The sequence below is a fragment of the Equus caballus genome, chromosome 23 (genome assembly GCF_041296265.1).
Source record: "Equus caballus isolate H_3958 breed thoroughbred chromosome 23, TB-T2T, whole genome shotgun sequence".
In the NCBI taxonomy this organism is placed as follows: Eukaryota; Metazoa; Chordata; class Mammalia; order Perissodactyla; family Equidae; genus Equus; species Equus caballus.
This window is the reverse complement of record NC_091706.1, coordinates 66,427,536-66,449,618: the sequence shown is the minus strand read 5'-3', so window position 1 is coordinate 66,449,618 and position 22,083 is coordinate 66,427,536. Positions and strand designations below refer to the sequence as shown.

The 22,083-nt window shown below is 49.8% G+C and overlaps 1 protein-coding gene across 1 annotated transcript in view; it reads right to left on the bottom strand.

The window, feature by feature from the left end:
- SHC3 (SHC adaptor protein 3) overlaps positions 1–22,083 on the bottom strand; it is a 124,038-nt gene that overhangs the window by 29,867 nt on the left and 72,088 nt on the right. Inside the window, exons 4-7 of the mRNA XM_023627569.2 lie at positions 19,907–20,026; positions 16,654–16,707; positions 12,407–12,458; positions 4,490–4,616 (exon numbers count right to left, since the gene is read on the bottom strand). Of these exons, the coding sequence (XP_023483337.2) occupies positions 4,490–4,616; positions 12,407–12,458; positions 16,654–16,707; positions 19,907–20,026 (353 nt within the window). The remainder of the gene's footprint in view (positions 1–4,489; positions 4,617–12,406; positions 12,459–16,653; positions 16,708–19,906; positions 20,027–22,083) is intronic.

Here is a 22,083-nt window from a genome sequence, read left to right as displayed (position 1 = left end):
TCAAACATCTACAGGGAAATTAACAACAATTCTTCACAAACTCTTCTAAAAAATAGAAGAGAAGGGAATACTTCCAAACTCAGTCTATAAGGCCAATATTACCCTATCAAAACCAAAGATACTGCAAGAAAAGAAAACTGTAGACCAATATCCCTTATGAATGTGCATGGAAAAATTCTCAACAAGATCCTATTAAACCAAATCCAGCAACATATAGAAAGAATTATACACCATGACTAAGTAGGATTTATCCCAGTAACGCAAGGTTGGTTCAACCTCCAAAAATCAACTAACATAGTATATCACATCAATAGAATAAAACAAATACCAAATACTCATCTCAATAGACACAGAAAAAGCATTTGACAAAATCCAACCCCTTTGCATGATAAAAACACTAAACAAACTAGGAACAGAAGGGCGTTTTCTCAATCTGTTAATTGGCATCTACAAAAAGTTCACAGCTAACAAGACAATTAATTGCAAAAGACTAGACACTTTCCCCTTAAGATCAGGAAAATGACAAGGATGTCCCCTCTTTCCACTTCTATTCACCATTGTACTGGAGGTTCTAGCCAGGGGAATTAGTTAATACAAAGAAATAAAAGGCATCTAGACTAGAAAGGAAGAAGAAAAACAGTCCCTATCTGCATACGACACAATCTTATATATAGAAAATCCTAAGGAATTCACACACACACACACAAATGATTAGAGCTAATAAATGACATCAGCAAGTTTGCAGGATACAAGATCAATATACAAAATCAACTGTATTTTTATATATTAACAATGAAAAAAACAAAAATAAAATTAAGAAACAATTTTATTTATCATAGTAAGAAAAAGAACAAAATATTTATTATTTTGGCAATACTAATTACCAAAACAAGTGCAAGACTTGTACACTATAAGTTACAAAACATTGTTAAAAGAAATTAAAATCTCAATAAATGGAAAGACATCCTGTGTTCCTGGATTGGAAGACTTATTGTTGTTAAGATGGCAACACTCCTCAAATTGGTCTACAGATTCAACACAATTCCTATCAAAATCCAACGTCTTTTTTCGCTAAAATTTATTTAGAAATGCAAGGGGCCCCAAAGAATCAAAGTAAATCTTGAAGAATAACAAAGGTGGAGGACTCACACTTCCTGATTTCAAACTTACTACAAACCTACGGTATTCAAGGCTACGAGGTACCGACATAAGGATGGCTATGTAGATCAACGGAACAGACACGACAGTGCGAAAACAACCGACATTTGATTTGTTTTTCACTGTCTTCTCTAGTTTTGTGTTGAAACTGACATTGGATTTCTGCAAGAAAAATCAGAGGAAAAGTCTTTCAAGGAAAATCAGGCTATAACCAAAAAACCCATTCATTTAAAAGCACTATTTTTGATCTCCAGTTGGAGACAGGTCATGAATCCAGATCACAGAGTCTCTCCCCCAATAATTAATACAATGAAGAAACACTAATTCACAAACAATAAAGCCATCCACTCCCTAGCAAGACAGGAAGGAAGGGGGAGGGTACGCCCAGAAACATGGCACTCAGATATCCTGGGGCGGCTTGGTAGGCCCTAACACTGCCACACTCGCTCCACCCTCACCTGTTCCCATCTCCACTCCGACCGCTGTGGCCAAAGAAGCTGACTGCCCCAAATTCTCATACTTCCAGCTCACATGTCCCAGTTGGAGAGAAATGGCCTGAGAGAGTGAGCAGAAAACCCAAGGAGATCTCCTCACAGTAGAAGCTCCTGTCTTCCTGGGCCCTAGCATCTTGGAAGGAACTGGCCAGCGCCCTCCACAGTCCAGGGTCCCTGGAACAGAGTTGGGAGGCAAGGAGGGGCACAGTGGAGGAGGCAAGGGGGTGCTCTTGTGGCCCAGGCTGTCCCAGCTGGACGGGAGGCACGTCCCCCCTGCACCCTCTCTCTCAGACCTGCTCAGTGGACACAAGAAGTCAGACGAGGGGAGATGGATGTCAGGGACCCCCCACAAATGAAGCCAGAGGCAGTCCCCCGTGACTGCTCTGCTTTAGAAATTTCATGCCAATAGCTGCATTTGGAGCTGAAGCTTTTCTCAGTAGATAAGATCTGTCTACTTCATTGTCTTCCTCCAAAACTTCTTCAAACTTTGTTATATAGAAACATACACGAACGTCACACCTTGAATACATTCCCAGAGGACCTCAGTTCAGTTAACTCCCTCCACCCATTTTGTATGTACTGTTTTAGTACATTTACTTGACTTCTACGCAAAATTTCAAAAGAGCAGAAGAACATAATAATTGATAGAAGAGATACCTACACATCTACCACTGAGATTTAAAATTTGTTATTTTGCTATATTTGCTTTTTTGTTTTTAAAGAAATAAAATTTGTCAAACTTACTTTGGATGGATAGATATGTGATATTAACAGCAAAACGTTAATGGTCGAATCTAAATGGTGGGTTTGCAGGTGTTCACTGTAAAATCTTTCTGTATATCAGAACATTCGTATTATAAAATGCTAGGGAGGAAATACACCTGACAAACACAGTTAGAGCCCCAGCCCCAGATATCCTAGAGTTGGTGTGTAATATTCTTGCATGTTTTTTTTTTTATAGTTCACAATTTTTTTTTTTATTAATGTTATGATAGATTACAACCTTGTGAGATTTCAGTTGTACATTATTGTTAGTCATGTTGTGGGTACAACACTTCCCCCTCCGTACCCTCCCCCCACCCCCCCTTTTCCCTGGTAACCACTGATCCAATCTCCTTCTCAATATACTAATTTCCACCTATGAGTGGAGTCATATAGAGTTCGTCTTTCTCTGACTGGCTTATTTCGCTTAACATAATACCCTCGAGGTCCATCCACGTTGCTGTGAATGGGCCAATTTTGTCTTTTTTTATGGCTGAGTAGTATTCCATTGTGTATATATACCACATCTTCTTTATCCAATCATCAGTTTCTGGGCATGTAGGTTGGTTCCACGTCTTGGCTATTGTAAATAATGCTGCGATGAACATAGGGGTGCAAAGGACTCTTGGGATTTCTGATTTCAGGTTCTTAGGATAGATACCCAGTAATGGGATGGCTGGGTCATAGGGTATTTCTATTTTTAACTTTTTGAGAAATCTCCATACTGTTTTCCATAGTGGCTGTACCAGTTTTCTTGCATGTTTTTATACTCTTTATACACACACATTTATATGTATATACCTTGTTTGTATGTTTTTAAAATTTCCATAAATCAATCATATCCTTTTTCATTCCATTTAAAGTTTTTTGAGATTTGTTCTGGTAATACACACGTATGATGTATTCTTTCTAACGACGATGTCCCATTACATATAAAATTGACACATCTGTTCTCCCTCTGGGGGGTAGCCAGTCCCTGCCACCTTCTAACTCTAACGCTTCATGCACATGCTTGTCTGAGGCTGCAGAAGCTTCTATAACCAGCAAAAAGTGGGCTCTTCACAAGCACCTCCGAACGAATCTCTTAAAAGAAATTTCCCAGTGGATGAGGAAAAAAAATTAACAGTCTCTCTCAAAAAAGGTGATGACAAGAGAGATGAAAGAGTCTCCATAACAATGAAGGGGAAAGTAGGCACTGCCTTCACGACTAAGTCACAGAGCGTGGCTGTAGGCGTGGGAAAAAACGTAAAAAGTAAATTTAGGAGAAATAAAGTTTCATTTACAGTGAACACACCATTGTAATAGGTTTTCATTAAGCAAATTCAATCAAGGACAGACATTGTATGACCACTATGCCCCATATTACTTTTTTTAATGCTTTATGTTGCATAGAACATTCTTAAGACCTAAGGAAACTCAGTGGTAGACCCTGAACATTTCTTACAATAAACGAAATATCGCACAATTCCTATTCACATTTACTATTTCATTTAACACTTAACAACAACAACTGTCAAGCCACTATTATTCCTATTTTACGGAGAAAGCCCCTGAGAGTCAGACTGGTTCAAGAGCTTGCCGAGGGCCACACAGGCCATCGAGTCTCAAAGTGACAAAGGCCAACAGTGGTCCTCCCGAGCACAGAGCCTCCGGAGGGAGCTCTGAATCAGGACTTTGGGTAACCATGACGACAAGGACAACGGGACATGTAGAATCCGTGGTGATGCAGACATGGGCGGCGACATATGGAAACATCACATGGTTTCAGAGGAAACAGAATGGAAACACGTTACAGCGCTTTTTTGTAACCTTGGCTACTGTCACTATAGTTTCAAGGAAATGTTTTCCCAAACATGGGGAGGGTCGCCCATATGTCGGCTTCCATCTGCTGGCTTCCTGAGCCCCAGCCCAGCCCCAGCCAGGTGTCTGTGAGCCCAGGAAGCCCCATGACGAATTGTGTCTGTCCAGAGCACACCTCAGGGAGGAGGTTTTGCGGCTTTCCCTTTTTGCAGCATTTTTAAGAGGAAAGGTCGTAAAATGCAGGAAGCTGCAAATGGGGTCACATTGCCACTCACCGGTCGTGGAGAGCGGGCATCTTGGAAGGACACTGCAAATATTGCTTAAACCGGAGCTCAAAGGCTTGTCCAATGGAGCCGATGACGTCCTGGGCCAGCCCATCACAGCATTCCAGAATGTGACAAGCTGTGAGAGCAAAGGACACAGGCCGTTAGAGACGGATGCTGACGCTCCCCAGCTCCTCTCCATAAGCCCTTCCTGAGGGTGACGTCCACCAGGCACGAAAGGAAGAGAGTGACAAGGAGGTGCACGTATCCTTCGTAATACGTCCTGGCAGGTCTACCTGCAGCTTCATCCCTGGGGACCCCCAGCCGAACAGTGTCACTGTAGGGACACATTTCTTAATAGCCCATGATCTCCAAAATTCAAGGTTCCATTTGTAAGTACTTTTTTTTCCCCCAAAGATTGGCACCTGGGCTAACAACTGTTGCCAATCTTTTTTTTGCTTTTCCTGCTTTATCCCCCCAAATCCCCCCTGTACACAGTTGTATATCTTAGTTGCACATCCTTCTAGTTGTGGGATGTGGGACGCTGCCTCAACGTGGCCTGAGGAGCAGTGCCCTGTCCGCGCCCAGGATCCGAACCCTGGGCTGCTGCAGTGGAGCGCGCGAACTTAACCACTCAGCCACGGAGCCAGCCCCTGTAAGTACCTTTTACATTTTAAAATTTCAAATGGATCGCTCTTCAATTTCTTTAGAATTCAGAACGCAATAGGGAAACAGGGTTTGGAAGGAAACTTCGACATGACAAAGAACCTGATCGTAACAAGAACTGAGTCCCTTTAAGGCCCCATGAGGCTTCAAAAATGGATTTAACCCAGCTCTTGTTGAGTGAATCCCGAGCTATTCCATGGACTCAGAGCATGTTGTTCACTTACTTCCCAGAGGAGGAAAGTGTCATCACGAAACGCAGCAGCTCGAAGCAGGAAGAAGAGCAGCCTTTTAGGAAGACTTTGAAGGGAGGTTAATGAAGTAGTATGACCACCCCTCCACACGACACCTGTAGCTACTCTAATCTGAGACTCGATATTCACGTAGGTTCTCAGAAAAGCGGCTTGTGCTAAAGAGGAGATCAAAGTTAGGGGTGTTGGCGGCCAGACCAGAGGCCCTGGGGGCCTGGAGCAGCCCTTCACTGCTTTGGGACGGGCACCCACTGTCCCACGAGGACACACGGTCCTGTGGCCAGGATGCAGCATAATCCATGTGAAACTTTCTCAGAAAAGAGGGTCGAGTCGGGGGACCATGGGAGAAGGTCTCCCTCTGCTCTACAAGAAAGTAGAACGTCTCCCCCAGGTCATGTCCACGGCATCCCTCGGAAGAGCCACAGCCCCTCCACGTGTCACCGTGACCAGCATGACACGGTCTTGTTACTAACGGGATAAAGGCATTCTCCCTGCAGAAGATGACAGATGTGTGTGTATACGTTCTACCTTTCTCTTCCTACAGTTAGGACGCAACAGTGTTTCCAGGAGGTTCCTCCCGCAGCGCAGTGGGTGCCTGGGGGTGAGGAGGAGCCATTTCTACAGGGGTAGCTGTTCTCCAGCACCGGAGACACTGACTGTCCCCTCTCTGCAGGAGAACCCAGGACACAGAGGAAAGAGGATGCACTGAGATGGGAAACTACACAGGAAGGGACAGAGACATCGCCGCCTCCACAGTTTGGCGACTGTCTCATCACCAGGCTGCCTTCTCTACGCACAAAGCCAGCCAAGCACAGGGAGCTCACCCCGGTGCAGCTGCCAGGCCCAGAGTGCCCGGCTCCTCCCCGTAGGCTCGAGGAGGGTGTGCGGGTGTGAGATCATCTCCTGGGAAGAGCAGTGACTCTCCTGTTGCTTCGGATTGTGATGCAATCCCTCAGATACATTGTCCTATCTTAGGTGTGGCCAAGGGCTTTGTCCAAAGGAGACAGATGGCCCACCTGTATTTTTATTATTGATTATTCATACAATTTTATTTTATTGTTGATATTAGTATTTATTAGGTGTCAACCCGGGCTGGCACAAAGCAAGCCCATATTACAGCCATTACAGTTGCACAGTTGTTCGTTCACTGATAGGCGGGCCTGTCTTTCCAGCCAGTAGGGAAGCAGGGTCTGGGCTGGAGCGAGGGGAGACCCTGGCTCTGCCACCTGCCTGAGTCTCCAGCTGCACGCGCCCTCCACCTTGCTGCCCACCAGCATTGGCACCAGCCAAGGGAACTGGTTGGCAAAGACTTTGGAGAACCAGAATAAAGATGGCAGACGGGTCAAGAAAGTGCAGCTTATTTTTCTTCTAAGGAGAAGAGCAGCGCCCAAACCTTTAACAGAGTGAATGGAGAGTAAGGTTGCCGGAGGGGGCCGGACGATCCACCCGCGCGGCCCACTCATCCCCTGCACAGCGGAGGACACAAGGCCTGAAGAGGGCCCTCTCTAATCAGTTCCCAGGCCTCAGGAAGTTGCAGGGCCCCGGGCAAAGCACCTCGCTTGGTGAGGGTCGAGCCTGTCGGTCTAAGATCCCAGAGGGCGGCAGAAGCAGAATTAAAGCAGGGTCCCAGGCCCCAGGACCTGGCTCGGCCCTCACTGGACTGAGGCGCGTCCCCTGGTGGCTGGGTCTGAGGAGCCTCCTGTAGGATGGCCTCTCCAGGTTCCAGAAACTCACCCCAAAACCAAAACTAAGCCTGGGCTGATGGTCTCTCTGGGCCGGGTACTGCTCTGAGATACTGCCACGGTCTTTAGCCAAAAGCTACCATCTTCTAACCTGACCTGTATGACCTGGTGGTGCGAGGAATGAGAGGTCCATGCCGAGGTGACCATCAGGTCTGCTTGCTTCACCCCTCCATGAAGAAAGGATGGAGTCAGAGGCGTCATTCACGGGCAAAGACAGACAAGACTCGATGAGAGGCACGTGCAGAACGGTGGTGCCAAGTCAAGACTCAAAATGATGTCATGAAACCTAAAACATGTCCCCAAACCAACACAGAGGCAGCAAAATGGGGCCATCCCTCATCCCATCCCTTCTGGGGAAACTGGCCCTTTAGCAGTAGTGCAGGAGTGTGGGGGGCTCAGTGTGGGGCTCGGTTGCTTGTGTTGCTCTCTCTCCCTGACTAGTAAGCGAGGCTGTGGTCACTCTCCAAGAGAGCTGGCTCAGACCCCAGAGCAGCCAGCTCAGCCCTGGCCCAGTGAGGGGACTTCATCAGGCCACTCCACAAAGGATGAGCCTGGGATCCCTCTGTGGGATGAGCCCCTTAAGAGCAGAGTATGCTACAGCCCTAGTAATCACAGCGTCTTTCTTCACTGGCAGCCTTCCAAAGGTCAACCCACATCTCCCACTCATGGAGACACTGTGGGTCCACAGCCCCAACGTCAGGGTGCCAGGTCACGTTTTCCTCATTGCTCCAAATAAGTCCAGAGGCAGTGGCTGCACCTATCCACCGGAGCTCAAGGCTGCCTGGCCGCCTGCCCACTAAAGAGACCGCGGGCCAGCTGGGGCCTCCAGTCACCTGAGCCGGCTCTCTGACACCCCGCCCGGGGCAGCTGCTCGGTTCGTCAGCACAGGCAAGTGACACCGCAATGACAAACAGCCCGACATCTCAGTGGCTGGACATAATTTCATTCTTGCTCACTCATTTCTGGGCAACTCTCCCAGGCAGTGACTCAGTGGGCCAGGCTGCATTGATCTTTCCATCCTGAATCTCAACCCAAAAAGGCTCCTCACAACCCAGGGGAGAAAGAGAGAGCGGGGAGTTGCACCCGCACCAACCGCCTCATCCCTCCTGCTCTCGCCCACCACACACAACTGTGCCCCAGCTCCTCCCACCCAGGAGGGCTGGCAGGGGCAGCCTTCTGTGAGCAGGGGAGGAGTGGATGACGGGACATGGGTGAGCACTAGCAACGCCCATCACACCCACCAAACCCCCAAATGTCTCACATCTCCAAATCAGAGGCCATGGAGGTTTGTCTAACTCATGCCCACCGGTAAAGAATTCTTTACCATACTGAGCATCTGTCCACCCCCTTACAAATTATTAACATGTGTTCCTGCATTAATATAATAGCATACATGTTACAAAAATATCTTTTAAAAGATGTTAAAAAAGATAAGATAAAGATAAAAGGGACACAAGTTTAAGGTGCCCTTTAGCCCTGAGGGCAGCACCCTGTCAGTGTCGGGTGAGCGGCATCGTTAATGACGATGGATGGAACTTCATCTTTCCAGCTTTGAAATACTTTTCTTAATCATTTTGAATTTGGAGGGGCTGATTCCTTATCTCATCTGATTGATTACCGTTGTTTTTTTAACTTTGAAAACGCAAACCCCTGCTTCCCCCACGCCCTCTGTGGTCGGGAGCAGCTGACACACAGAAAGGGTGTCACTGAGTCACGTGCCCTTGACATGTGACTATGGGGCAGTGCCCCCCTCAACCTCAGGTCGGCAGTGACTGTAAACAGGCTCCAGCCTGTTTCCCACCACAGTGAACTGCTTCCACACCCTGTGGGGGGGCCATGCCACCTCGGTGGGCACTGTTTTCATGGAGGGACTCTGCAGAAAAGCTCCCAGGATCTGTGCTCCCCTTTTAAGAAGTCATGCCCCCACCCACCCGCTCACCCCCGACTCACACTTCTCTGCCATCCAGCCTCCCAGGGCAGTCCAGCCCCCGAGGGGGGTCCCACCTCGGGGTCTCCCACTGTCCTCTTAGCTAGATGCACAGATGCTCCAAGAGCTCAAGTTCACAGCCACAGCCCCCACCCACTGGTGACTGGAGAGGCACCTTGGAGACACCTGGAGTCAACACCCAATTAGAGAAGATCCTACGAAACAGGGGCGCTGCCTTCTCGTCCTAGGGGGCTGACAACGCTCACTCCTTCAATGAACACTGAACACAGTGGATTCCTAGCAGAGAAATGGACTCTCCAAGCTCAGGGCTAGTCGTCAGCCCACCCCAGTCTGCTCACTCCGCGTATCCACCTGCTCCTCAGTGACCAGCTTCTTTCATCAGACAGGCAAGCGCTCCACGATTCAGCTCCCATGCTGTTAGCTAAGAGTCGTTTAATGTGCGTCCTAGCCCCAGAGGGGTCAACTAAAACTGTAAGGAGATAATTTCACACCCATCAGATTGTAGGAATTTAAAAGTCTGTAAATGCCAAGTGTTGAAGAAGGTAGGAAGCAAAAGGAGCCCTCCCACGCCGCTGGCGGAATTGTAAAGTGAAATAACCATTCTAGAAAATCTGAAGATGCCAAAGACACGGTGATTCGTCCTTGAGGTACACGCCCCGGGGAAATTCTTGCACGTGAGCACAGGACAAAATGTACAAAACATCCACTGAAGACTTCACTGAGCAGACACTTATTGAGCACCCACTGTGTTCCAGGCCCTGCCCTGGGGTCTAGGGAGAGAGCGAGAACCACAGCAGAGTCCCGCTGTCACCAAGCCTGCCGTCTAGAAGGTGGACACGGAAAACAGAGAGAAAAATAGACCACAATCGTGGGTTGAACAGTGGCCCTCAAAAGACATGTTCACATCCTGACCTCTGACCCTGTGGAAAAGGTTCTTTGCAGATGTAGTTAAGGATCTTGAGATGAAGTCATCCTGGATTAGGGTGGCCCTAAATCCAATGACAAGTGTCCTTATAAGAAACAGAAGAGGAGAAGACACAGACACAGAGGACGCGGAGGTGACATGAAGACAGAACAGACTAGACTGATGTTGCCAAGAGCCAAGAGACTCCTGGGACCACCAGAAACTGGAAGAGGCAGGAAGGGTCCTCCCCCAGAGCCTTTGCAGGGAGCACGGCCCTGCGACACTGTGATTTCAGAGCCCCGGCATCCAGAGCTGGGAGAGAAGAGACTTCCGTTGTTTCGCACTGCCTGGTTATGGTAATCTGCTCCAGGGGCCCCGGGAAACTAACACAACCAAGAATACAATACCAAAATACCTAGGAATACCAAAATAAAGGGGATGGAGGAGGACGGTGGCGTGGGCGACATACAGCACGACCAGGGAAGGCCATCCTGGAAAGTGACGTTGGAGAAGAAGCCTCAAGGATGTCAGGGGCGAGCACGCAAAAGTCTGGTGTGAGAATGTTGCAGGCGTGGGGCCCAGCAGGTGCAAAAGCCCTGAGGCAGGCGCTTACTTGGCAGATTGAAGGCAGAGCCAGGGGGTCAGTGAAGCTGGAGGGCAGGGGGAGATGGTAGGAAAGGAGATGGGGACGGAGCGGGACTGAGCTCCCCTGGGTCCCGTGGGTGGTGAAGGAGAGAAGCGGATGCTTTGTGCTCTCTTCTCATCTACCCTTGGAACTTCGTGGGCACTCACCTCGGCTTCAGGAGCGACACTGTGACAGTTACAAAGGGGGTGTTATCTGTATCAGAACACCTCACCTGGGGAATCCCCGACCACCCCAGCGCACCTGGGATCACAGTGACATTCTCTGTAGGATTGTGTGACCTTCAGCTGAAAGGAGGGACAGACAGCCCCCCAGCTCACTAGCTAGGGCGGCAAAAGCCTGGTGGAAAATCCCCCTCACACCCTCACAGGGGGACACAAGGTTTTACCGCCAGACTGGACAGCAATGCAAAGTCTGTTGACATGTTAACCACAGAACCCCACATCCCCACATCTTTTTTTTTTTTTTTTTTTTTTTTTTAAAGATTTTATTTTTTCCTTTTTCTCCCCAAAGCCCCCCAGTACATAGTTGTATATTCTTCGTTGTGGATCCTTCTAGTTGTGGCATGTGGGACGCTGCCTCAGCGTGGTCTGATGAGCAGTGCCATGTCCGCGCCCAGGATTCGAACCAACGAAACACTGGGCCGCCTGCAGCGGAGCGCGCGAACTTAACCACTCGGCCACGGGGCCAGCCCCCATCCCCACATCTTTAGGACAGCCCCGTGACATGCTGGGAAAGAAGCAGGGGTCTGTACGCAGGGCCCCTGGGGCCGGTGGACCTGGGACCCATCTCATCACACCAAGCCATGTCACGGATCAGTGAAGCTGTACCACACAGGCTGTCTTGAAGACACATCCAAGACACAGTGTTGGGGGGTGGGGAGCACACAGAATGCTAAGATCTCACCTGTATGGAAATTTTAAAAGGGGAAGAGAAGACATGTATGTATGTGGATGAAAAAGTTCTGCAAAGCACACTAGAAAATCTTAACAGCTGGTACCTGGGGCGGAGGGTAGGGGGGCTGGTGCAGAGAAGCCGATGGTAGTGGAGGAAAGTGCTGTCTTGTGTTGTTATGAACCCCACGGGTCACTTCTGTCAAGACTAACCTGCAGTTGCACAGTGCATGGTGGCTGGCTGGTGTTCAAGGGCACTGCACCCTGGTCGGCCCACCCACCAGGCTTGTCAGCACCCAGTGGGTGGGGCTTTGGCTTATCAGCGACAAAAGAAACCAGGTAGTGGGTGTGGAGGGAGGGTCTCAGAGTAAGGGCCCAGGAGGATGGAAAGTGCCTGAATGCCTCGGATCCCCCGCCCGGCCCCGTCTGAGGCCCTCGCACCTTTGCGGGCTGTCAGGGGACAGCCCCTGAGCTTGGACACTGGCCTTCAGGGCTGGGCAGGGCAGTGGTGGCATCTCGGGGTGGCTTAGTGGGCAGTGGATGCACACAGAGCTGGGGCCAGGCAGGAAGGCAGGCGGGCTGTGGAGTCTTCTGTGTGTCGCCGAGGCCACCTTTGGGGGGAGTGAGAGCGGCAGTGTGCAGCCACGTGCACCTGCTGTAGCTGTCTGGACACAGGTGTGTGCTTGAAGCTCACAGACATCCAGCGTCTCCTGACCCGGCCCAGTGTGCTGCCGACTCAATGCCCACAAGCCTCGATTATCCTCGACTGTCAGAAGGGACCTGCTCATTTTGATGCAGGAGGCAGAGAGCATGAGGGACATTTAACAGCCAGTGCTCTGTCCACTGGATACAAGTGACACATTGCAAGGATCAGGCGTTGCTCACCTCTGCGATTGACAGGGTCCTTAGCCACGTACGCGACATAGTCTGTTGTGTCCTGTCAAAGGAAAACGAGACATCCACATTACTCGTCACAAGCCAGAGATGGCACAGCCAGACACACAGCGCACACAGCAGCTCAGTAACCAGACGCCGCCCAGACCACAGCCAGGAAGACGGCACTTCTCAGCCTGTGCCGTGGGCAGCAAGCACAGGCATCTTGTGAAACGCAGATTCTGACTCGGCAGGTCCGCGCAGGGCCCGCAGCTCTGCCTTGGCAGCCAGCTTACATGTGGTGCTGATGCTGCCCCTCCTCGCCCACACTCTGAGCAGCCAGGATGCAATGGGCACCTGCTCCCCGCATGCTGGGTCACCCCAGGAGCTCTAACAATGCTGACGCCTGAGTCCCGGCTCCCAGATGCTCTGATTCAACTGGATTGAGTGTGAGGCCCAGGCATCAGGGATTTTCAAAAGCACCTCCGATGATCCTAACATGAACCCAGGTTGAGAACCAGTGCCGTCGGCCGTCTACAACAGCGGTCTTCAAACCTGAGCTGGTGTCAGGACCCCCACAGGGCTTGCTAAAACACGGACGGCTGAGCCCCAGCCCAGGGTCATGGATTGGATGGGTCTGAGTAGGGCCCCACATGTGCGTTTCTGACAAGTTCCCAGGAGGTGCTGCTGGAGGGCTGGCGGCCACACTGTGAGAAAGTCAGAAGTGGATGTCCAAAGGATGGCTGCACACTAAAAGGTCAAAGGCACTCAGTTCTTGAGAGCGGAAAGGATTTCCCTGCTAACTTGACATTTTCGACACTCAAAGTAGTCTCGGGGGGCAGCTGGGACAGGCCTGCCCTGTTGTCACAGGTTTCCCCAAATGCTGCTGCGTCGGAGGCTCCAGGCTACGGCTTCGCGCCCGCTGCTTCAGCATCCGTGAGGCTCTGTCGTCGCTCCTTCACTGTTGCTCTCCAAGGGCGGCGGAGACGGCCCCGCTCTCTCTGAAGTGCTCCAGAAAACCCTCCGGCGAGAGAGGGGAGGAGTTGAAGGTGAGTGTGGGTGGGCGTGCACCCGCTACGAGCGCCCACTGCAGGCCGCACTGGCCCGGAAGTCACCTGGACCCGCTAAGAGCAGGCCAGGCAGGGAGAGCCTTCCAGCCGCTCCTGAAACAACACGCTGCCACCCTGGGGTCACTGTCCAGCCTGCAGCCCGTCCTAGCCGCTTCCTCCTCCTGCTCAGGCCACTACCCATCAGTATAGTCACAGGCTGACCCAGGAAAGGGAGTGGGAGACAGTGAAACCAGTCACCTGGATTCCTGTCATTTCCGCCAAGGAAGCTCTGGTCAGACTACGAAGCTATTGGCCAAAGTAAAGATTGCAGCTTGTAATCATAGCCACTCTTCCAGGATTCAGGAGAAGTCAGTGTCAGGAGGGTCCTTAGGGAGCACTGGTGTTTCCCAAACCGAGATCCCTGGAACCCTGCTTGGGCAGGTATATTCTCCAGTGTTTGAGATGACATAAGAATTTCTTTTTAACTTTGTGTTCTTATTTCCATGATCATCTTAAAAATTAATACAAGAATATCAGGATCATCTGAATGATCACTGTGTCATCAAGTTCTGCCTGTCATCTCAGTGCCAAGATCTGCATTGGGCTTCCAACATTACAGCCGCCTGGTTTTTAAAGCCTTAGAAAAGGACAGTCAGAGTAGATGCCTTTGCCCTGCCTGAAGCAAATTAATGTCGCATTTGTACACTGTGCCGTATGACTGAAGTTTTGCTTGAATAGAAGAAATTAGTGGAAGGACTGAGTCCTCTGGCGCCCGCGGTGGTGGAGAGAGGCTGACCGCGAGATTCGGAACGCGCCGTGGCGGCCCGTTCTGGAACCACACTGGGAGCGGATAGAGAGTTTCAGAACTTTATCCATCACGGTAAATTAACATTACTTTGAATGCTGTTGGCTTTATTGTGTTTATCATTATCTGACTTCCAAATGTGGTAGGGGTTTACCGTTGAATAAAAAGTATAAACATAAAGAATCTATATTTATTTTTGTACACATTTGGATAAACAAATTAATTTGAGTGGACACTAGTGACATATACAAGGAAATCCTTCTTTTTAAATTCTTACTCCAGCCTGAGAAACACTGCTCTGGCTCAAAGCCGAGGGAGGAAGGTCGGGAAGGAGATGTGATGTGTCCCTGTCGCTCAGACGGTCGATGGTCAAGCCAGGACGGAGCTCTTCTGAGCCCGATATTGATCCTTTTCCAGCACGTGGGGAGTGGACTGCTGTTCGGAACAGTGTGCTCGATATCTCTCAGGGAGCTCACTGACTTCCAAAGCTGGGCTGCCAAGCACCTGCTCTGTGTTGAGCCCATCTCTGTTCTCACTTCCCAAGAGTTCCCGAGTCTGACCGTTATCCTGGCATTCTTTTGGTAGCCTTTTAACGCTGCTAACAATAGTAGATTATAATTATAGTGTGCCTTGTTTTTTTTGAGAAATTAACAGTGTTTTCCAGTCTATTTTATTTGACATTTCAAAATACCATTTTCTTACTAGGTAAACGGAGGCACAAAGCGATAAGTAGATACACACTTGGCAGCATAAGAAGGAACAGAGCCTAAAATTGTTGGTTTTATTTAAAACATCTACCAATTGTAACGGTTACAAACACATTTGGAATGGGAACTCACACACAATGCCATAGGCCGTGGATTGGTTAAAATGGAAAGTGTCCCCTGGTATCAGGACATTGTCTGTATCAGAAAAAATCAGAAAAACATAAAAAGTTATGAATTACTTTAAGGGTCTCTGAATGACCAAATGCTTTCTCTGTTTTTTTTTCAATGATGGGGAAATTTGAAGACAGTTCACAGAGCTGTGTGCATCCTGGAGAATAAAATAATCTTAACACAAGCCAAGTATCTGGCTTCCTGTTTTCTAGATCTTTTTATCTCCACTCCTAATGTCCTCATGACGGTGAGGTCTGAGACGAGTTTCTGAAAGGAGCTCCTGGTGCAGGGGTGCAGTCTCTCTCCCTCTTCTCTTTCAGGCTGGGTTACCTTCCGAATTTAGGAAGCTATGGTTCCAAGCGTCACGCTGGGCAGGCAAGTAGACAGTCACTGCAAATTAAGTGGAGCCCGACACAGATACAGGCAAAGGGAGAGTAGAGACGTGCGTGCAGGAACAGCACAGATCAGGGCCAGGGTGCACGGCTGTCCAGACATGACCTCCAGAAACGTCCCGTGGAAGGCTTGATTACGGAAGACCACAACAAGAACAGAAACCCACCCATAAACCATCATCCTTTTATTATAAAAAGGCTACTTAACAGCAAAAGGACACCTTCTCAGGACATAGAATAATTTTTTTAATTGAGTATATTTAACTCCAAGAAAAACTCACTCTCTTGCCCTGATTTTTAAATGTTTCCCTAGACTGGTGAAAATTTTACCCAGACCAGTGAAAAATAATGTGATGACAGTCCTGGAGGAGCCTTTTGTCCCCATCAATGCAGGACAGGGCTGATGGCACATTGTCCCCGCCGCCCTCTGCACCCCCTGCCCTGCAAAGGGCCGGGCTGTCAGCAGGGGACAGCAGTGAGTGTGTGGGTGTGGCCCCGTGCCCCACCTCTCGTGACCCTGAAACCAGCCCTGACATGGTATCAGAGCATTCCTGACCAGACTTGGGGAGCGAGTTCCCACGCGGGTCCGCCCTCGTCACAAAAGGAGCCATGCAAGAAGAGAATGCTCTCATTCTATTCTCTACTCTCTCTCCCTGCAACTCCTTTCCTGTGGGCAAAACAAACCATTACAAGCCTACAGTGTTAGATTTGGAGAGAAAAATGCCAGTTTCAAATATTTATGAATTAACCAGACTAAGTAAATTCATAGCCTTGCAGCAGACTTAAAATACAGAAATGGAGGACCTCGGCAGGGGTCCACTAGGAAAACAGGAACAGAGGAGAGCGTGCAGAGTCACGAGAAGAGCGCCCCTCCACTCTGGAAGACTCGGGAGCTATTTCACAACGCCTTGAGAAGGCCAATGCTTCCAGCATTCCTGACAGCTTTCGGCTAATGAAATGAAAATTAACAGTAGGTCCTTGTCCTGGGTTACCCCTAAAAAAAGGGCAGTCAAAAAGCGCTTATGAAACCAGGAGGAAACGGTTGGCATCACAGTGAACTTTATGGTGTCCTGGGAGGCATGCCGGTGGAGCATCCCTGAGCAGAGCAGGAGAAAGCAACGCCAAGGGCACTTACCGGGTCTCCCCCCGAGGCAAAGGAGATGGACTGCATGTGGTGGTTCGCTATGATCTGCGGGCCCGAAACAAGAAACAAGACGTGCTGTTACTACCCTTCCCAGGTCTCGGAAAACCAACTGTTTGTTGGCAGGCAACACGAATCAACAAATTCTCCTGAAAATTGGTAAAATTGGTACCCAGTGAAAATAACAATTATAAAAGTAATAACACCTTTTGCCACATGCCAGCCGCTCATCCAGCTGCTTTGCCAGAATGAGGTCGCTGAGGCCTCACAGCAGCCCAGGGATGTGGGCACTACTGTAACCCCGTCCTACAGATGGGAAGCCTGAGGCCACGAGGAGCCGAGTGGCTTGTTCAAAGCACTACAGCTAGTAACACGCAGAGCTGGGACCGAACACAAGGGGCCTTCACAACCATGCCTCTTGGAGAAGGAAAACGTCTCCCCCACACCCCAAAACATTTCATCTGTGCAGCTTCGGTTGCCAAAGCCACGAGAAGTCTTTAATCCAGACCCCGCAGCCAGAGTGGAGGCAAGAGGGGCCGTCCCCACGTCACTCCATTCCTGTCAGGGTCACATAGACTAGAAAACCTCCATTCAACATTCAAAATCGCTGCCACCTCAGGCACTCTTGTAATTTATCAATTTAAAAACCAGCGAGGACGTTCCAAGCTAATTTTAAAATGGGAAATTTCCATTAGCGTTCTAAACTGCCGCGTACAGTGGAGCTCAGTAGACGCTGAGTAAATTAGAAGCTGCCCTAAATTTAAAGAGCTACATAAGTCTTCTGTGCTATTTTTATCTTTTTAAAGAGAATGTGAGGACATTGGAGCAAATTTCCGGGGGTGGGGAGAGTGCTCTCGTCTCCAACCCAACACAACTGGGTTTCTGTCTGCATAGCCCTCTCGGGCCCTCGCCGGCCGGCTGTCAGCATCTGCAGAGCCATAATCCTACCAGTCGAGGGATTTTTCCATCCCTGCTCCTCTAGAAGTCGAAGCAAAGCTATAACTGAATTATAAGATAAAATAAGGTATTTTTAAATGCCTACTTCAGTTGTTGGCACTTGCGAAAATCCTCGGGATCCAGAAAAACCCGAGCATACAAATGAACGACAACAGTGGGCCTGGCTCCGCGGCCTCGAGCAGCTGCTCTCCAGCCACCGCCCTCTGGAGTCCTGCTTCTCTGCGGGGTAGCAGGCTCCCAGAGACCGATGAGGACGTGGCACCCCCAAATGACAGTGAACAGTGGCTTCGAAAGCTGTTCATTTTCACTCATTGGATTTTGTGCTTATTTAATTTTTGCTTAAAAGCAGTTTTAAAACTGGCATTTGGAAATGAAAGTGGACACTGAGATTTGCGGAAAAACAGGAATCCGATTTGGTCAACAGGATACGTGACCACTACTGTGTGACCGTATTTCAGGCTTTCTGGTAAGACAGACATTGCAAAGGGGAGTAAGAAATCAGAGCTGATTAAGTGAGAGCATGTGCCCTTGCTCTGAGGGTGCTGTATCTCGTTCCTTCTCCTTGAGAGCTCTGCAGAGGGACGTGGGCACTGTCGTTCTGCTCTCTCTTCTTTGGGAAGGGAGTATCCAGGAGGGCTTGGTCCTCATTTGCAACAGCCAGGCCCCAAGCTCAGCCAGACTCCCGCCAAATCCTCCTCAGACTGTGCTCGTGTCGTCCGAGCTGGCCTCCCCAGTGCCCCTGAGCTCAGCCTTCACTCCCATCCCCTCAAACCAAGGGCAGGACGATGAGACCTGGACACACCCAGCCAGCCCCAAAGCCCGGGATGGAGACAGCCAATCTGGTGTCTCACCCTTTCCACTCTTTCTGAATCGGCTTCTCCTTTTTTTTTTAAGGTGTGGAATTAGGAGATATATTCCATAGAATTGGGGGCTACAGTGTGAGGACTCCTAGAAATGAAAGGTGCAAAGTCACACTGGACAAGAACGGATGTGCACATGTGAGCACAGAGTTGAGGGGCCCAGCTCTGTTAGCTCCCTTGAGGGGGCATGGGCCTGTACAACCCAAGCCGTCAGGGGGCTCAGGCTCCAGACGGCTCCAGCAGAGGCTAAGCCTGTCGAACATCCTTCATCCACCACCTAAATGACTGCTTAACCCATCCCTTAGAAGGGCCAACAAGAAATACAGGGATCATCCTTCAGTTGAGTGAGGACGAAGGAATGTGGTGGGAAGTGGCATCCGGTATGTCACAACAAAGGCGGGACATTGCCTCTTGTGTCTACACTGGATCCAGAATTGATTCAACAGCTCCGGTGGGGACGGAGGAAGAAATGAAGCTGAGGATGCTGCTTGCTTACCTGGGAATATGGAAATCAATAACTATGAACATCTACAGCAACAAGAAGGTAACCCCTGGGCAAACCCGGGAACACACTGCCAGAGTCAGAAAGGGTGTCGTTCAGAGGTCTGTGGATTGCCATCTTTCTCTGAGTAGACGCTTCGGAATCCCAGCTCAGGTGCAGGAAGTCTCAGCCCCAGGCTGAGCAGGGCAGGCGAAGGAAGTTTACACTCCACAGTCCCTTTGTGGTTTATGAGCATTTTCACCTCCCTCAGCTCTCAGAACGGCCCTGCTGGTACACAGGACAGCTACTCTTATACCCATTTTTCCAGCTGAAGGGACTAACGATCAGAGAAACCTAAAAGACAGACACTGCAGAGGAACCAAACCATCCTAAACAGAATTAGCCTCAGTAAATGTTGTCATTGACCACCTCGGTCAGCAAGGAACTCTTCCCACACTGGACATGCCACAGATCCATCACGTTGCATCGACCCTACGACACTACCAGCTATGGGAGGCTCCAAAATAATGACCCGCTAAGAAAGAAAAAACACTGTCCGTTAAACCATGACGTGCCGTCCATTTCAAAGACGACAGGACGTGAAAATAAGATGTGGGCTGTGGAACTAATGAAATATGGCATAAAAGAAAACAAAATAAAGGCCAGAACATTACGAGGAGACTTCTGCATGTGCGTACGCCTCTTTTTACATTGCAAGTAAACCAATGAGTTCATGCATTATCCTCAAAAAAAAGGTAATTTATAGCAGAATTAAGGAGCACCAATTCCATCTATCATTCGGTTGGCGACCCTTGGAAGTGGCCAAAGTTTATAGCCAAGTGAGGATTTTACACAAATGCACTCCACGGGGACAAGCTGGAAGCGGGCAGCCTGGAACAGCCGTCGTGTGGGGGGCTCTGGGCAGGGCAGGGGCCAAGCGCCTACAGACCTGCTTCGAGTCGGGAGTCCGCAGGTTGAGGCTGGCGGTGGAGATGGTCAGAGAGATGCTCATTCCTGCAAACTGGAGGTTGCTCTTGCCCAGGATGCTGGAGAGCACTTTGCTCGGAGGCTGTGAAATCAAGCCGCGTTAAGTTAGCTTTCCATTCGCTGGGGCCACACTGTTGGGGCCTCTCTGCAGGCCACAACCCAAACCTCTGCATTCTCCCCGCATTAAACATGTGAAGACAATTGTGCCAGGAATGAGCTTGGCGGTGGGACCCGACACCAACACACAAATTCTAGAATACACAATATGCAAACTGTAAAACAGCTAATATGCGCACACCGAGATGAGCCCCCTCGAGGGAAAGTCAGAGGTGTCCGTGTTCCAGGCAGCTCATGGTGGGCTGTGTCTCATGGGGTCGCTCGTAAACCTGGGGAAGGTGCCGCAGGTCAGGGTCCACAGCTCTGCAGACTCAGAAACGGGTTTCAACCCACCAAGAATCAAACTGCTCAGGGCCACACGAAAATGGACCAGCTCACAGGGCTGGGGAGCAACCCCATAGAGCCATGAGAATGCTCATTGATGAAGGGATGGAACACAAACCCTTTGGCGGAACATCCTCCCAGGTCAGTGTTCATGTGGATGGTCCAATTAGAATCCGACGGGCCTGGAGCCAGCACAAGGATGGACAGACTCGGTTCGGCTCTAACTGGTGCATCCATCAGCCCCAGAAATGTCCTTCGTCCAGATACCAATGGGCTGCCTTTTCCAGCCAGGCACCTTCTCCCCGAGGACCTGGATGGGCACTGCCAACACCTGTCTCCCTCTGTCCATTGCTGTCCCTCCGCCTCAGATGAGAACATGCACCTTGTGATACGTCAATCAACACCATCTCTTAACAGACATGTGCTGTTTTTGAATGTCCTGCCTGAGCTATTTAAAAATAGAGATGCCTACTCCCCAGGAAATTCTGATGACGTGCACCTGGGGTGGAGCCCAGAAATCGGCATTGTTTCCACCACCTTCACCAGGAGGACTAACCGTGAGGGTACCCCAAAACTTGCTGGTCGGGTACCACTTGGCTCTGAAAGAGGAGGTTCGCTGTCTCTGTTCTCAGAGACCTGCCCCCACCCTGTATTCAAGAATCTGGAGCCTTATTGGTTCCCTGTGTCCCTTGAGGGCCGACCAGACCATGGGCCTCACACCTGTGCCTTCACCCAGAGTTCTCTGCCTGAAACCCAGTTGCCCTGCGGGTTCGTGAATGTCCCCAAGCTACGAAGACAGAACCGACGGGCAACCCTGGGAGCCGCAGAGACAAGCCCAACCCTGCCCCTAACCTCAGCCTCAGGACAGACTGGGAGACCCAGAGGGATGCTCCCCCACCGGTGGTCCAGGCTTAGAAGAGCCTGAGCGTGGGGGTTCCGTGATGTGTTTACTAGACACTCGAATGAAGAGTTTTCTGAGCTTTCTCTTAACCTGCTTTTTTCTCCTTCTGGTCCAACGACCTCCAGGACAGAAAGGTCGAGTACGTGGGCTGAATGGCAGGCCCTGGAGCCAGGCGTCTGGGCTGGAGCTCAGCCCCCTCACCTCCTCACATTGGGGGTTCTCATCTCTGTGCCTCAGTTTTTATCATCTGTAAAATGGGGGGATACCCAACAGTGTTCTGGAGCTGGCTGGCACCAGCTCATAAGGGACAACTATTAAGCTTTTAGGAATTTTATGAGCTGGCCATTAAAAACAGCTACTATTAAAAATTATGTAAACTTACAATTAAATAAATTATATTTAAAAACCAATAGTAAATACTCAAAACTCACCCCTTCCTAATTTTTGCTACGTTAGCTATCGTCTGCGTTGTTCAGGCTCGTTGCATCTGTGGTACCTGGACGTGCTACACAGCCACGTGCTGCCGCACATCCTTCCCCACCTCATTTTAGGGGCATCACGTTAGAGCCTGGAGTCGGCCCTGGCGGAAGTATTTGTGCCACAGAAACTGGCAAATACCACAAATCTGGTGTCTCCCAGTCCCCTGCCCCCACCCCCAAGAGCCGGTTGTTCGACTGTGACCAGCACCCCATGGGGGTGTCTACCAGGGAGAGATGCTCTGATGGAGCGAGTTAGCGTCCACAAGGCTTAGGAGAACGCCCAGCCCTGTTGACGTGTTTGTCACTATCGTCGTCTTT